We start from the raw sequence: 17,245 nt of genomic DNA, 5'->3' as shown, positions 1-17,245 counted from the left end.
CTTCTTTTTAATGTGATGAGTCTTATTTTAAGTAGAATGAGATTTGTTTTGACTAGAAATAAGACAAATATTCTTGGTAAGATTTTGAGTTTTTGCAGTGCATAGCCTTATTCTACCTCTATTACAGCATGAATTAAGGTTTTTCCTGATATTAACTCCTAAGTATGGCTTATTCATTGTAAATTAATGCATTGTTGCTTCTGAATAATGTGAATGTGAATAACCAGTGGGTTATTGGGGCCTTGTACAGGGGCAGTAGCACAAGAACAGTAATTAGTATAGCATTAATGCATTAATTTACAATGAATAAGCCATAATTAGGAGTTAATATCAGGAAAAATCTTAATTTCTAGGTAGAATAAGGCTATGTAGTGGAATAAGGTGTTAATACGTGCTTAATAATTACTAATAAGGAGCTAGTAAGCTACTTATATAATATTAATAAGCACCTAGTTAATGGTGAACATGTGTATCCTAATCTAAAGTGTTACCAAAAGATTTTATATTATATATGACATGACTTTGCAGACACACACAAAGCATTTGCAGAATTTCATCTTTCGCGTCCTTCGCCTTATCTTCGGCGTCTCTTTAAAGGCAATAAGAGTTTTACCCGTGCAGATAGCAGCAACCCTTGATCGTAAAAAACAAACAGTTTGTCGTGCTCTTGTCTCTGATGATAACTCTTTATGGGTTCACTGTAAAACTAAATCCTCTTTCTTTAAAGACTGTTTAAACTCCCCGACGATGCAAAACTTTCCACTGCCACGCAACGCAACATGGGGGAAACCTCGCTCAACTCAGCAGCTCACAAACTTTAGTTTTATAAACTGAAGAGAAAGTCAGATAAATGGAAAACGAATTACTGAAGTTTCTGCAACTGCATTTTTGCTCTTACATTAGTATAATATAGTATAGCCTACTATCTGCATGATAGTGAATAGGTCTTAGGTTATCTTGTGTCATATTCACCATGTATTTCAAAGAAAAAGTTCCACAAATGCACCTATTTGCTTTCTTGAGAGTTAGAGAGAGATAAAAACAGTTTAATATCTGTACAGTAAATGATAATAGAACCTTTCACTGCAAAAACTCAAAATCTTTCCAAGAATATTTGTCTTCTTTCTTGTCAAAATGTCTCATTTCTAGTCAAAACTAAACACTTTCCACTAAAAATAAGACTCATCACCTAAAAATTAACTTGTTTTTAGATAATTTTCACTTGTTTCAAACTAATTTTCACTTGAAATAAGTAGAAAATCTAGAAAAACTGTTTTGTGCTTGTAATAAGAAAGAAAAACTTGCTCCACTATCAGATTTTTCTACTTATTTCAAGTGAAAATCTGCTTGAAAGGAGTAAAAAGTGTCTTAAAACAAGCTACTTTTTATATGATGAGTCTTATTTGAGTCTTATTATAAGTATAATTAGATTTGTTTTGCCAGTGAAAGCAGTTTTTTGTGCTTGTAATAAGAAAGAAAAACTTGCTCCAATGGACCAATGGACTGAACTTCAAAATCTGATTTTTCTACTTATTTCAAGTGAAAATCTGCTTGAAAGAAGTAAAAAGTGTCTAAAAACAAGCTGCTTTTAATGTGACGAGTCTTATTTTAAGTAGAATGAGATTTGTTTTGACTAGAAATAAGACAAATATTCTTGGTAAGAGTTTGAGTTTTTGCAGTGTTCATATCATAGCCTACAATATTATAAAAAGCTTAACAAGGACAATAACAGATGAAGTTAAATCGATAAACCACTTGATGAGATGAGATGGGATTTAAAACGAGCTGTAAAGGACTTAGCTTAGCGTGTGCAGAGTGCAGCAAAAGCAAAAATCCCTTGTGTCACCCTTTGACACAAGTTGTAAAGCGGTGGTACCGGGTCAATAAAGTCACAGAGGTATATTAGGTTATCTATTCTAAGGAATAACAAGGGCCAAATGTAAAAAAGTAGCCAGGTTCATCGTTAAACCAACTGGACACAGCGGAGAGAGAGGCTGAACAATGCTGCTCTGTGATTGGTAGACAAGACAAGACAAATCAGATATAAAGTAAATGAATTAAAACAATTAGACACTAATTGTTATTAATGAACACTGTAAAGAGGGAAACAATAAAGGATAGTTTGAAATTAATCAACTGTGTTAAAACGTCTAAAAGAGACAAAGTGAATGTTTTTGTCTTATCTAATGCTGCACTGCAAAAACTCAAATATCTTACCAAGAATATTTGTCTTATTTCTAGTCAAAATGTCATTTCTAGTCAAAACAAATCTCATTATACTTAAAATAAGACTCATCACATTAAAAAGTAGCTTGTTTTTATACACTTTTTACTTCTTTCAAGCAGATTTTCACTTGAAATAAGTAGAAAAATCTGATAGTGGAGCAAGTTTTTCTTCCTAGTTGCTTTCACTGGCAGATTTTTCTACTTATTTCAAGTGACCATTTGGGTAACACTTTCTATGAGGCCCCTCCTTATAACGCATTATGATGCGATCATAATGCAGTTATAATGAGGTTATACTGATTTATAACTAGTGTTATAATGACTTATACATGTTCATGATGTGTTATAATAACAATTATAAGCAGATTATAATGTTTTTTTATAATGTTTTATAAGGGCTCAAGCATCATGATGTATCATGAAGTATTATAACTATTCTCTCATGAACGCATTATAATCACAGTTATTATACATTATAACATTATAATAATTTATTATAAGTGTTATGTCAAATAATGGCTGTATGAGATGGTATAATGCTTAAACAGTGATTATAAACCATTATAAGCGGTCACTGGATGCGTTAAGTAAAGTGAGGACACTCTGGTGGGTTATAGAAAGTCATGATACATTATAAGTTGTTTATAAGCTGTCATTGGATGCTTTAAGTAAAGTGAGGACACTCTGGTGGGTTATAGAAAGTCATGATACATTATAAGTTGTTTATAAGCTGTCATTGGATGCTTTAAGTAAAGTGAGGACACTCTGGTGGGTTATAGAAAGTCATGATACATTATAAGTTGTTTATAAGCTGTCATTGGATGCTTTAAGTAAAGTGAGGACACTCTGGTGGGTTATAGAATGTCATGACACATTATTAGCTAGTTAAAAATTCAATACAAGTGGTCATACTTTGCCTAAGGTATGTCCCTCTGGCACCCTTCTTTTTTTTTTAAGATTAAAAGTTGTCTGTAGTTAAAATTTAACAGATGTTATATCCCCACTTTCTGTTTTTGACCAGGCACTTAATAATTCTGTTTTCTTGTTGACCCTATCCACCACTTTCCGGAGAACGACGCTGGGTGTCGCCATGACACTCCATTCATTACATTTTAGATTAACGTTAGCTGTTAGCCGTTAGCAGTGTCTTAAATAACTCAATAAACAGCCCATGAAAAAAATATTTTTTCCAGCGGATATCCTAGTTCCAACATGACTGAGCTAACTGGAGTAGTTTCATGTTGTGTCCGACAACGGGAGGGTTTTAACAGCTGACGTCCTGATGTATGTTTGCTGCTGCTGTTAGCCGTCAGCAGCAGCAAAGCTAACGGCTACGATAGCCATGACTAGTTGCAGAGGCGTGCCGTGCACACAGAAGCGGTGGTGTTTGTTCGGTAATTCGTTTTGTAGACTTGACAAAACATCAGATTAGTCAGGGCGGTTTTGGCAGCCCGGAGCCCCCACATTTGGTGCCTACACCGGTGGCTAACGCTACCAGTTAGCCGCTCGCTAGAATGCTACTACGGGGTTGAAAACCGACTTCCGTTGTGGTGTGACGCAATGGATCATGGGAAAATAAAGTGTTGGATAGAAGTGCCCTCTAGAGGGTGCCAGAGGGACATGGACCTTAGGCAAAGTATGACCACTTGTATTGATTTTTTAACTAGCTAATAATGTATCATGACTTTCTATAACCCACCAGTGTCCTCACTTTACTTAAAGCATCCAATGACAGCTTATAAACAACTTATAATGTATCATGACTTTCTATAACCCACCAGAGTGTCCTCACTTTACTTAACGCATCCACTGACCGCTTATAATGGTTTATAATCACTGTTTAAGCATTATACCATTTCATACAGCCATTATTTGACATAACACTTATAATAAATTATTATAATGTTATAATGTATAATAACTGTGATTATAATGCGTTCATGAGAGAATAGTTATAATACTTTATGATACATTATGATGCTTAAGCCCTTATAAAACATTATAAAAAAACATTATAATCTGCTTATAATTGTTATTATAACACATCATGAACATGTATAAGTCATTATAACACTAGTTATAAATCATTATAACCTCATTATAACTGCATTATGATCGCATCATAATGCGTTATAAGGAGGGGCCTCATAGAAAGTGTTACCAAAATTTGTTTCAAACAAGTGAGAATTATCTAGAAACAAGCTAATCTTTAGGTGATGAGTCTTATTTTAAGTGGAAAGAGATTAGTTTTGACTAAAATTTAGACATTTTGACAAGAAATAAAACAAATATTCTTGGAAAGATTTTGAGTTTTTGCAGTGCGTGGTTAAAATTGTTGTTGCAATAATGTTGTGTTGTGTTGGAGTGAACATTGAGGCAGCCATCTTTATGATTTGCACTTTTGTTCTTCATCCGATCATAAAGTAATCACTAATCAATTAAGCTGTTGTCCATTTACAGCATCCATTCATCATCATGCACATGTGATGTACAGTATTAGGTACATGCAGGTCACATGACAGCACAACGAGTTCTTTTCTGCAGGATCAAGTGCTTTAAACTGGACACCATAACTCATTGTAATCCGTTAAATATGTAAATTACCAACTTTATCCTCCAGCAGAGTCTCTTTGCTATTGAAGTGTGTTGATATGTGATTATTGCATCTTTCAAGTACTTGCAAAGGCATGAAAAACATTTAAATGTATGCACAGATACATGCACTATGCAGAAACTCAAAATCTTACCAAGAATATTTGTCTTATTTCTAGTCAAAAACAAATCTCTCATTATAGGAATAAGACTCATTGCATAAAAAGTAGCTTGTTTTTAGACACTTTTTACGTCTTTTCAAGCATATTTTCGCCTAAAATAATCTGACAGTGGAGCAAGTTTTTCTTTCTTATTACAAGCACAAAAAAAACTTGCTTCCACTGGCAGATTTTTCTACTTATTTCAAGTGAAAATTAGTTTGAAACAAGTGAAAATTGTCTAAAAACAAGTTCATTTGTAGGTGATGAGTCTTATTGTAAATGGAAAGAGATTAGTTTTGACTAGAAATAAGACAAATATTCTTGGAAAGATTTTGAGTTTTTGCAGTGTGTACATCAATATATTATTATTAACTTTTAGAAACAACTACTACAAGTTATGAAAGTTAAATAATTTATGTTTTGTATGCATAAATGTGTTGTTTTCTGTCATTTTCTGCCACTTTATTATTCATTATTACAGTTAATAACCCCCTGTTGAGTTCACATTGACATTGAGACGATGGCGCCAGTCAGTCCTTTGGCATTTTTCCCCATTAATTAATTTATAAGCTATGACTTTAATTTATAACTTACTGACTGACTAATCATTTCAGCTGCTGCTCATTGCCGGTTGGTTTCTGGTGCATTCAGTACGTAATAATGTAAAAGTGTCAGTCAGTAGCACTATAGCAGCCCAGTGAAGGTCAGTATAAAGGTGCACACACACACAAACACACACACACACAGGTGTTGATAAAGTGAACAAGTATTATCAATGAGTTAAAAAAAAACAGCTTGTATCTAATCTCTGTGACACTGAGCGACAGAGCAAACATGAACATGCAAACAGGAATCTGTAAAGACAGCGGTGATGTTGTTTCAGCCAGGACACACACAGTGAAACACACAATGTTACCTCCACACACAACACACACACAAATAACACACACATAGGGATGTCATGGATTACTTGTTTTCACAATTAATCGCAGTATAAACGCCACAATTTAGATTATATATCGGCAGATGTGCAGCCAAAGTAGAGGAAAATGCACAGATACTGGTCCATTTACGTAACACTTACAGTAATTGATAGGAATTTAAATATCAGTGTCATTTGTAATAAAATAATTTTAAAAAAAAAGATTAAAATAAACTTAAATATTTGGTATAGATGACAACTAATGAGTTAAATATTTCAAACACTTCCCCCTGGGGATTAATTAATGAACTGGTCCTATATTAAGAGATTACAGAGACTCTGTATGCAGAACATCAGTCACATTGACTTGTTTGTAACGAGTGGAAGTGTCACTATGTTAACCTGCATTGTCCCTATCAAATAAACTGAATTAAATTAAATTAATTACTAATGTAATTGTAATTATTTTGTCTATTTCTTATTTTACACGTTCATAGTGTTGTGAAATGTATTGATGCATAATAATCGTGATAATAATCGTAATACACTGCAAAAACTCTAAATCTTTCCAAGAATATTTGTCTTATTTCTTGTCAAAATGTCTCATTTCTAGTCAAAACTAAACTCTTTTCACTTAAAATAAGACTCATCACCTAAAAATTCACTTGTTTTTAGATCATTTTTTTGTGCTTGTAATAAGAAAGTAAAGAAAACTTGCTCCACTGGCAGATTTTTCTACTTATTTCAAGTGAAAATTAGTTTGAAACAAATGAAAATGATCTAAAAATAAGTAAATTTTTAGGTTATGAGTCTTATTTTAAGTGGAAAGAGATTAGTTTTGACTAGAAATGAGACATTTTGACAAGAAATAAGACAAATATTCTTGGAAAGATTTTGAGTTTTTGCAGTGTATATATCGACAGATGTGCATCAAAATAAAGGAAAATGCACAGTCCATTTACGTAACACTTCATTGATAGGTATGTAAATATTAGTGATTAAAAAATGATTAAAATAAACTTAAATATTTGGTATAGATGACAATTAATGACTTAAATATTTCAAACACTTAGTAACTGGTCCTATATTAAGAGATGACTAATGTAATTACATTTAGCCTATTTCTTATTTTACACATAGTGTTGTGAAATGTATTGATGCATAATAATCGTGATAATAATCGTAATACCACGATTATTTTTCTGACAATAATGGCACCAACTCACCGAGCTGGGGCATGCGAGCGGCAGAGCGATGATGGACAGGGGCGTCAACAGGATGATGAGGTAGTTTCTGTGGAACCAAATCCACCTCAGAATGAGCATCAGTCTCCGCATCATGATGGAAAACACAAGGAACAACAAAACCAAAAAAGAAAATTAAAAAAAAAAGAAAGAAAATCCAGATGTCTCTCCGACACCAGACAAGACCGGAGGAACTTTAATGTCAGATGAGCACAAGATACGATACGACTCAGGTGATGAAAAGCAGCTTCACTGAGAGCCGCTGGGGCAAAGAGGGGCTTTTATATCTGCGGTGGCGAATCAAACATTAACTCGACAGCAGAGAGGGATCACAGTCACAATCCTTGACAAGAGAGAGAGAGAGAGAGGAGGGAGAGATGGAGAGGAGCGATAGAGGAACAATACGCAGGTTTATCATGTGAGGGAGTGCAGCTCTGGCAGGTGTAGCTAGGAGTCAAAGGTCAAAGGTCAAAGGTGCTGCATGCAGAAGGCTGGAGACAGACTGGGAATGACAGACCTGCACTGCAAAAATTCAAAATCTTACCATGAATATTTGTCTTATTTCTAGTCAAAATGTCATTTCTAGTCAAAATAAATCTCATTCTACTTAAAATAAGACTCATCACATTGAAAAGTAGCTTGTTTTTAGACACTTTTTACTTCTTTCAAGCAGATTTTCCACTTGAAATAAGTAGAAAAATCTGACAGTGGAGCAAGTTTTTCTTTCTTATCACAAGCACAAAAAACTTGCTTTCACTGGCAGATTTTTCTACTTATTTCAATTGAAATTTAGTTTGAAACAAGTGAAAATGATCTAAAAACAAGTTCATTTTTAGGCGATGAGTCTTATTTTAAGTGGAAAGAGATTAGTTTGACAAGAGTTTTTGTAGTGTGCTGCTGCTGCTGCATGCAGGAGCCCCAGACTGAAACTCTTTTGTAATTGTTTTATGACTCTCATTGTTTTACGACAGTCAGCAAAAAAAAAAAAAAAATCCATGAACTGCTGCAGTAAATGAGAGTTTACTGCAAGGGTAAGAAGTTGCAATTACACAGTTTTCTTGTGAGACACTAACAGGCAAAAACACTGTTCAGTTTTGAGATTTTGGGCTAGTTTTCTTCCTTAACATGATGTATTCTTTCAGAAAAGTCAAAAGAAATGGTAGAAAATCCACATTCAGTTGGTTATTTTACTTCATTTTGTCTCTTTCGTCTGTAGATTTCTCCTAAATTTACAAAAAGTTAACACATGTCATGTCAGGTATCATTGTAAAGCTTTTTTCTCTCCTGAACAATGATGTAGGCTCCAAAAATTGTCATCATTGTCATCTCCTCCATATCTGCAACCTATGTAATTTTACAGTCCAAGTCTTTAAAGGCCGTTTTCTCAAAAAGAGTTTTTCAGACTCAGACTCTGAGCTAGAAATCTCCACTTCAGCAGCACTTACAGACACCAAACCTTCCACTTTGATCCCTTTCTATATTCTGAAGGTTTTTACAGAGGGGATTGTTGATATATCATTCACAGCCTCATTTATACAACATTTTATCCCTAAAAACAGGGCGAAATTGGATTTTTTTTAGGGCTGGTGACAGTATTTTCCTCATTTACAGAGTGTTAAAAAGAGATATCCAAAATCCTCCTCTGTAAAAACTAAAGACTCTAATATGTCAACAAAATAAAACAAGAATTTTGAAAGTAGCTTTATCCATTGTTCAGATTTCTGTTCTGGAAATGTATGCAAATTAGCGCATATTTCATCAGATATTGCCTCATTTACATATTTAAACATAAAATTTGACAAAACCTGTAATACAAAAAATATTTGTCTTAATGTGAGTGATAAACCTGGGAAGTTTCATGTGTGATATGTGTGTACACACGCTGTAAAACCGTTTAGTCGGTGCTCAAAATCCAACTCAGATCAAGATCAAGATCAAGATCAGAGCACCACTGGTCATTACTTTATATAGTGAAATAAAAAAATAAAAACACAATGATCAGAGTATGTAGCTGCAGTTTATTCTATAAAGATAATTATTTTATGTTTTATACTCACAACAACCCAGTAACAGTTACAGTTTTACCTAGGCCTACTAGAGGTTCTGGTCTGGTTTCATCTCGTTATTGGCAAAAACGAGTTTCAATTATGTTTGACCTTTACAACCTGTGCTTAATATTATGCACAATGTGTTTTATTGAGTGAAAAAGTTTTTGCAAAATGGTGACTTTATTTCAATTATTTGTTTTTATTTCATGCTTTTATATTTATTTCATGGATTGCAGCACTGTCTGTCGATTCTAATTTGTTTCTTGTGTTGATTGTTCGAATTGTGTTGGTTGTTTCAACTCTCGACTGCGAAACTAGTTTACCCATGGGTGTCAATAAAGTAGCCTGAACCTGAACCTGAAGCTGTAATTAGATGCTGACAACTGTTTAGGGTTAAACTTTGTTAATTTAGTGTTTAAGAAATTCAGGGGGGGGGGGGGGACCTCATGAACATACAATTCATTCATTTTAATAAATTGTGACTATTTAAAAACAGGGTTCCTACACATTTGAAATTTCCAAATTCCATACTTTTTCCAGACTTCCCGGTAAAAAAAAATCTAATTATTTGTGATATTTGAGTAAATAGATGTGCATATTATAAAAAAAAAGCATGCAATTTATCATTTGTTTTCATTAAAACACCAAATCATTTCCTGGAGATTGTCGCTAGGTACAATAGCGCGTACAAAATAATTAACCCAAATAACTTCAGATGAGACCAAACCCAGATAAATATTAAGATAAATATATTTCCATACAATAGTTTCCATTTCCCATACTTTTCCAGACCTGGAAATGTATAAAATCAAATCCCATACTTTTCCATACTTTCCATACTTGCGTAGGAACCCTGTAAAAATGACACACATTGACATATCACTCACGTGTCAAAGGACATTGAGTTGTATCATATGTCCTGAGGCCACAGACAAGTTTTACATGGTGGTGTTTCACAGAGGTGTTGAAGACGGGTCTGCGGTGTAAAAACCAGTTAATAAAGCAAGAAAAACTGTCTCACAAAAGTAAAAACTGACTCATTTCAAGTCAAAAAACACTCGACAGTCGACACAGGAGTACACGTCTCAGCCTGGAAAATGGTTATTAATATCATCACAGTTTTACACTATCAACTTGAATTCACAACCTCATCGAACTCAGTCACCGGCTGCTACTAAACGCCAAATACATGTAGGTACATATGAGTACCGGTACATATTTTTATTTATTCTGTTCTTATTCTGCTTTTATGTTAGTAATAATATATTATTGATCTATGTATGTATATCTCACTTTGTGTCGACTTCTCTTACTATTCAGGAGTTTGCAACAAAGAAATATTTCCCTCCAGGGATCAATAAAATAATTCTGAATTTCATCCCAGAGATCAATAAAGTAATAGAGGATCCAGTTCACCTGCACCTTTCAAAACATCAGTCAGGCTGACGTCATCGTGTCCGTGTTTGTCTTTTAAAACGTTTCTCTGCTGAACGTCCGACATGAATCCAGTTTGAAACTCACTCTGATAGCAATGAACAGCCAATGAATAAACTGTTTTTGTTTTTTTATTACAAAAATTAAATCAACCAACAACATAAACGTTTCACTTTACAGAGCAGGGACACTTTGGACGTGTCCCCCTGACGTCACACAGAGACATTTTTACACAGAACTGAAGGAACCTGAGAGACGCTGACGAATCCGTGGTGTCTGTCTACCTTCTTCTACTTCTATCATTGTCTCTGTCTGTCTCTCTTTTTCTGTCACTGTCTCTGTCTTCTGTCTAAAAAACAAAGAAAAACACGCACTCCAGCACCAACAAAACTCTCAGGAACAAACTAAAGAGGTGCACGGCCAAAAGATAAACTTAAAGAAACAGAAGAAAGGCCAGCAGCACTCGTGTCCTTCTCATTGTCCTTTATTACATACTGCGTCGGCGCTTAACATGCACAGACCGGTTTCGACAACGTCTTCCTCAGTGTGCAAAATTCAGCAGGAAGTGATGCATTTAAATACTCACAGGTGTGGTTAATCATGTCGTTCATGGGTTGTTGAATATTTGTTATATTTTTCTATATATTGTTACATTTTTCTACATTATATTTCTATTTTTCTTATGTCTGTAATTTGTTATTTGTCTCGAATGTTTATACTGATCAATCAAGTGATTAACCACACCTGTGAGTATTTAAATGCATCACTTCCTGCTGAATTTTGCACACTGAGGAAGACGTTGTCCAAACCGGTCTGTGCATGTTAAGCGCCGACCAGGGCCGTTGTATAGGGGAGAAAGGTGATGATAACTCTAGGGGCCCAGCGCCCAGTGGGGCCCATAAAAAACCCAGTAGTCTAATCTTTGTATGACTGATTTATTCTGCGTAAGACCCTGACTAATACTCATAGTACACTGTAAAAACTCAACATCTTTCCAAGAATATTTGTCTCATAAGTCAAAGCTTATCTCTTTCCACTTAAAATAAGACTCATAACCTAAAAATGAACTTGTTTTTAGATAAATTTTTACTTGTTTCAAACAAATTTTCACTTGAAATAAGTGGAAAAATCTGCCAGTGAAATCGTGTTTTTTGTGCTTGTAATAAGAAAGAAAAACTTGCTCCACTATCAGATTTTTCTACTTATTTCAAGTGAAAATCTGCTTGAAAGGATTAAAAAAGTGTCTAAAAACAAGCTACTTTTAATATGATGTGTCTTATTTTAAGTATAATGAGATTTGTTTTGACTAGAAATGATATTTTGACTAGAAATAAGACAAATATTCTTGGTAATATACTTCGGTTTTTGCAGTGTAATGCTGCATTAGCATCAAAACAAAGTAGGCTAAATGATAATAGTCTAAGAAAAAAAACTGGAAAAGTTAGGGGGAGGGGCCCACTTTAGTATTCTTTAAGGGGGCCCAGAATTCCTAGCAACGCCCCTGGCGCCGACGCAGTATGTAATAAAGGACAATGAGAAGGACACGAGTGCTGCTGGCCTTTCTTCTGTTTCTCTGTCTTCTGTCTACCTTCTTCTACTGCTTTCTCTGTCTCTGTCCGTCTCTCTTCTCCTATCATTGTCTCTGTCTGTCTCTCTTTTTCTATCATTGTCTCTATCCATCTCTCGTCTTCTGTCATTGTCTCTGTCTCTATCCGTTTCTCTTCTCCTCTCTCCCTCTCTGTCTAAATCTCTCCTTCTATCTCTGTCTCTGTCCGTTTCTCTTCTGTCTCTTCTGTCATAATCTCGGTCCCAGTCCGTCTCTCTTCTCCTCTCTCCCTCTCTGTCCCTCCTCCTCCTGTCTTCATCTCTCCTCCTCCTCTCCTCTTCTTCTTCCTCCTCTTCCTTCCATAGTCTCTCGTTGTCCCTCGCTCTCTGTCCGTTCTCGTGTCGCCCCGGCAACGCCCCCCTCTGGTTGTACTTGTCGTAGCCGACGTCCTCCTTCTCCTCTTTCACTCTGACCGGGCCGACGGCGGCAGCGGCGGTCGTGGGAGGAACACGATGAAGAGGAGGAGGAGGCGGCGGCGATGGAGAGGAGGAGGAGGAGGAGGTCGCCCGACTCTTCTTCTCTTTCTCCTTCTCTTTCTCCGCCTTCTTCTTCTCCTTCTTTTCTTTCTTCTTTTTCTTTTTCTCCTTTTTGTCTGAAAAACGAAACAGGAAGTATAGAGGGATTAGACGTCTACGTCACTGAGAGAGCAAAAGAGAGCAGCGATCGTGTCTTTTTGTGCTGTTAGTTGCACTAATTGTTTTGATAAAAATAACAAAACGCGCAATTTTTTACAGAATACAGTCAACTCGCACCCCTTTCAAGGCAAACGAGAGAGAAAATAGTACATTGGCGATTAATTTCGAGCAATATAACGTGTTAGATACAGTACAGGCCAAAAGTTTGGACACACCTTCTCATTCAATGTGTTTCCTTTATTCTCACTGAAGGCACCAAAACTATGAATGAACACATGTGGAATTAACAAAAAAGTGTGAAATAACTGAAAACACGTCTTTTCTTCTTTGTCTTCTCTTTCTTCTTCCTCTCCTTCTTCCTCCTCCTCCTCTATCTCTGCCCCCACCAATTCTAGTTTCTTCAAAGTAGCCCCCCTTTGCTCTGATTACTGCTTTGCACACTCTTGGCATTCTCTTGATGAGCTTCAAGAGGTGAACCTGACCTGAAGATGGTTTTCACTTCACAGGTGGTGTTGCCTTGTCAGGGTTCATTAGTGGAATTTCAGTGAGAATCTACAATGTAAATAGTCATGAAAATAAAGGAAATGCATCGAGTGTGTCCAAACTTTTGACCTGTACTGTACGTTGGTTTGAATGGTGATGAAGCTAAATATGCCCACAGACACAGCTGTAACGTTATAACTTAAGCCAATGAGTTGTGAAATGTTTACTACGACAGTGACTGAAGACGAGGTCACATACTAATAGAAAGCAAGCTAAGATTAATTAACGTTATAAAACGGAAAGGTGAAATCCGGCGATCTGATGGTGGTGGTATAATGAGCATAATATACCACGGCTACTATTCTAAAGCCTCATCACAGCGTAGGCTATCACTCCGCCTCAGGCACGTATGACTGGTATGAATGGAAGTTGTTGTCATGTATCCATGGCAACGGACTATTGCAGTCCGTAGCAAAAGACAGTTGGTGTTTTTACGATGTTAAAAAACGGAATAAAGTAGTTGAATTGACATGTTTAAGGTTTAAACTTTCACCTCCAGAGGGTTAACAATGGTAGAGGGGACTGAGCAGTGACAGAGGAAAAGACCAGATGCAGAGCTACTTGGAGCTAACGTCTGGAGAGGGGGGACTAGTTTTCCACAGTGAGGCTGTTTTATTGGATAATATGTATTTCTGGTTGAATAAAACTACATGAAATTGATTGCGTATCCCTCTTTCATATTGTCATTATTGGTAACTGTTTTATAAAAGCAATATATCACTCCAGTCCGTGTTATATAAATGCTCATTATACCACTCTAATTATACATTATACCTCCGCTTCGCGTCGGACCGAACAACGCCCCTTAGCCGTGGTATAATGAGCTATACCACGGCCTGTCGTGGTATATTGCTTAATTTAACTATCAATCCTCACAGCCACATAGTTTTGTAATCGTTTAAGAGTATTTTCCTGAACATTAGTGTCTGTTAAATAGCTGTAACCATGACAACCGGTTCTTTCTGCAGTCAGGTTGCGCACACGAATCCGCAGTGTTGGTAAATCTCATAAATCTGGCGTCGGGTGGATCAAAGACAACAGGAAGTGGCCTCCTCACCTTTCTTGGGCTTCTTCACGGGAACGCTGTGTTGCTCCTCTTCCTCTGAGGAAGACGAGGACGGCTGACGGAGTTTGGGAGCGCAGCCGTCCTCCCTCAGCTGCTTGGTGATGTCGTCGATGTCCTCGTGGTCTTTGGGGGGACGGTAGTCTTTGACGTGGTCCACGCGAATCGTCCGACCTTTGATCTGACGACAGAAGCACAAATTCAGCTTTTTACCAAACCAACGGCCGACCGACCACTACTACTACTACTACTACTACTACTACTACTACTACTATATAAGGACAGTAAATGATGCAGGATACAATCACCACAACAATAATCTGTTTATCACATTGAGAGTATTAAAGTTCGCTGACTTAGTGAAAAAAAAAAAAATTGCATGTATCGCGTCGCAAAAAAAAATGTGTGTGTATCGCGTCTCGCCTTTCACACTGCGGACGTAACGAATAAACGACACGTGACGGTGTGTTCACCGGACACAAAGCGAAAATTCGGTGTGAAAGAACAACATAGAACAGGACCAGTGTGGCGTTGTTTCCTCTTTTCACCTACAGCGTAACTGCTGTTATTGGTGCGTTGAGGCCAGAGAATTGTGGGGTTTGTAGTTTTTGAACGATCGCAGGTTGTGATCTTTACTCGCACACTGTGCGCCTAAATCATTTTCCCGGTTCGCACATGTATTTTTTTAGAATGCTTGCCCATGGTGGGCATAAGAAAATTTAAGACCTGTCCAAAAATATTCAGGGTTTCCCGCAGCGCTTTCCTGTTAAGGCGGCCGCCTTAACAGGAAAGAGCTGCCGCCTAAACTAACGTCTTAAAAAAATAAAATAAAATGTAGCGATATTCGCCGCCATTTTAAGGTCTAAAATTTCTTGTAAACAGAGCTTTAATACAAAGTCTTGCGAGAGAGTCAAGTTGGCGGCTCAGTATGTTTACAGGTCGTCTGAAGCTCCTGTTTGTTTTTGACTTTGTATTACAGCTCCGGAGCAATTCAAACAAAAACCTTCAGATTCATTCTTTTAGACCTAAAATATTAGATTTGTACACAAGATCGACTAAACTACAACTCCTGCTACTAACATAAAGACGAGACACTAAAACCGGTGAGTTTCTTCACCTTGATGCCGTTGAAGTTGTCCACAGCGAGGATGGTGCTCCTCTGGTCCTCGTAGCAGAGGAAGCAGAAACCTTTGGACTTCCCCGTCTTCTTGTCACGCACCAGGTTGATGTTGACGACTTCTCCGTACCTGCGTGTGTTTTCAGAGAAAGTAAGTTCATACTCTCACGGTGTTAAAGACTTAAAACCCACCTCTTCTTCTCCTTGGTATTTGATCACTAGTAAGACGTTGACTTCATTTGATGTGATTTTTATTGTACTTTTGTTTTCTTTATTGTACGGCTCTGATTTTTCCACATATTGTATGCCTTTTCATTTATTTTATTTGTATTTTATATGTAATGTTATGCTCAACAAATAAAGTTGGATTGGACTGGATAGAAAGAGAGAGTGGATGTGGATGTGGATGTACGTACTGGGAGAAGACACAGATGACATCGCCTTCAGTCAGCTCGTATGGAAATCCTCCTGCAAAGAGAGAGAAAAAAAAGGAAATTCAATGCATCATCCACGTGTTGGGGAGCGAGACCTTCTTCACTAAAGAAAGAGGATCATCCAACGTACCGATAAAGACCCAGGCGCTGTCTTTGTACACGCTGTGCCAGGAAACAGAGTCTTTGACCCCGAGATCGGCCTCCCGCTCGTTCAGCTCGTTGATCAGCTTCACCTTCGTTAGCGGACTGAGGAGAGAGAAGGAGGACACAGAGTTTATTTGGGATCTCTAGTGAAATGTTGTGTACAATCCGGTGTTATAGAATCTGCCCAATGATATGATGTCTACTTGCACCTGAATGCACCATTCATTTTTGTTACAGTGATAAGAGGAAGAGGATGGTCTGATTGATATAATCTAAACCCTTGTGGCTAAGACACAACAAAGTAAAATAGTTATGTATTTATTTACTTTTACACCCCAGAGTGACTAAAGGCGAGGAGATTATGCAAATCAATTACACATACAAGAAAATGCATGGTGAAAAATAAAGATTTAGACCAAGCAGTGTTGGGTAAATTATCCTGAAAAAGTATTTAAACCTATACTGATGAAGATAATACGTTATGTGCAACACTAAAAATGACAATTTATGGGTATTACCCAGATATTTTGCAACTGTATGCAGTTTAAATGATGTGTTTGCAAAAAATAAATTGACTTGTTCATTGTTTAAAACAGATATACACAACAACTTACAAGACGTACAGATGAGAAACTATAAGAAATCGCTCATGAAAATAGCTTAGTGAAACCAACACACCCAACTAACTCCATTCACATTTTGGCTAATTTTTATGTTGTTGTTGTTTGATCAGTTTAGGAACATTTTTACCACAAGTTTTGGATTCAAAATGTTATACTTTGATAAATATTTAGGCAACTGACTCGTAATAAAAAGTAAAACCAACGCAGAGGACCATGAGTGAAGGCGGCTCAGAATGTAACTTATCCATCAACATTTGTCATCGATTAGCAGCAGCTAACGTTAGCAGACTGACGTACAACAGAAGATAGAACCAGTGACATGTTAAATAAAGTACAAATAGTAAAACAGAAAAGCAAATAACCCTGTTTAAAAGTATAAATATTCACTTACTTCATGGTGAACTACACAACAGGAGCCGACGGCGCTAATGCTAATGCGGAAATGCTAACATG

General features: G+C 36.6%; 1 protein-coding gene and 1 long non-coding RNA gene across 4 annotated transcripts in view; one reads left to right on the top strand and one right to left on the bottom strand.

Moving 5' to 3' along the window:
* LOC146974014 (uncharacterized) overlaps window positions 1-17,245 on the top strand; it is a 189,253-nt gene that overhangs the window by 92,858 nt on the left and 79,150 nt on the right. The gene's annotated exons all lie outside the window — the stretch shown is intronic.
* On the bottom strand, window positions 10,901-17,236 carry rbmx2 (RNA binding motif protein X-linked 2). Of its 3 annotated transcripts, none has more exons than XM_085796996.1 (7): window positions 17,184-17,236; window positions 16,156-16,271; window positions 16,008-16,059; window positions 15,592-15,721; window positions 14,469-14,655; window positions 12,216-12,825; window positions 10,901-10,965 (listed from the first exon to the last, which is right to left on the bottom strand). In XM_085796996.1, the coding sequence occupies exons 1-7, from the start codon at window positions 17,186-17,188 to the stop codon at window positions 10,908-10,910; spliced, it is 1,158 nt and encodes a 385-aa protein (XP_085653122.1). In that variant the 5' UTR covers window positions 17,189-17,236; the 3' UTR covers window positions 10,901-10,907. The 3 variants fall into 3 exon arrangements, with proteins under 3 accessions (XP_085653122.1, XP_085653123.1, XP_085653124.1); XM_085796997.1 differs by having other exon boundaries at window positions 10,901-10,945; window positions 12,226-12,825; XM_085796998.1 differs by lacking the exon at window positions 10,901-10,965 and having other exon boundaries at window positions 12,199-12,825.

Source organism: Trachurus japonicus, chromosome 14 (genome assembly GCF_045865225.1).
Source record: "Trachurus japonicus isolate A0001 chromosome 14, Traja_1.0".
Classification (NCBI taxonomy): Eukaryota; Metazoa; Chordata; class Actinopteri; order Carangiformes; family Carangidae; genus Trachurus; species Trachurus japonicus.
This window is presented reverse-complemented; position numbering and strand designations above follow the sequence as displayed.

Bases quoted from the DNA above. Each gene is read 5' to 3' on its own strand.
- rbmx2 (XM_085796996.1), bottom strand. The intron at 16,060-16,155 runs GTACGTTGGATG...CTCTCTTTGCAG, and splicing joins CAGCGCCTGGGTCTTTATCG to GAGGATTTCCATACGAGCTG. The intron at 12,826-14,468 runs GTGAGGAGGCCA...TTCGTTTTTCAG, and splicing joins CGTGAAGAAGCCCAAGAAAG to ACAAAAAGGAGAAAAAGAAA.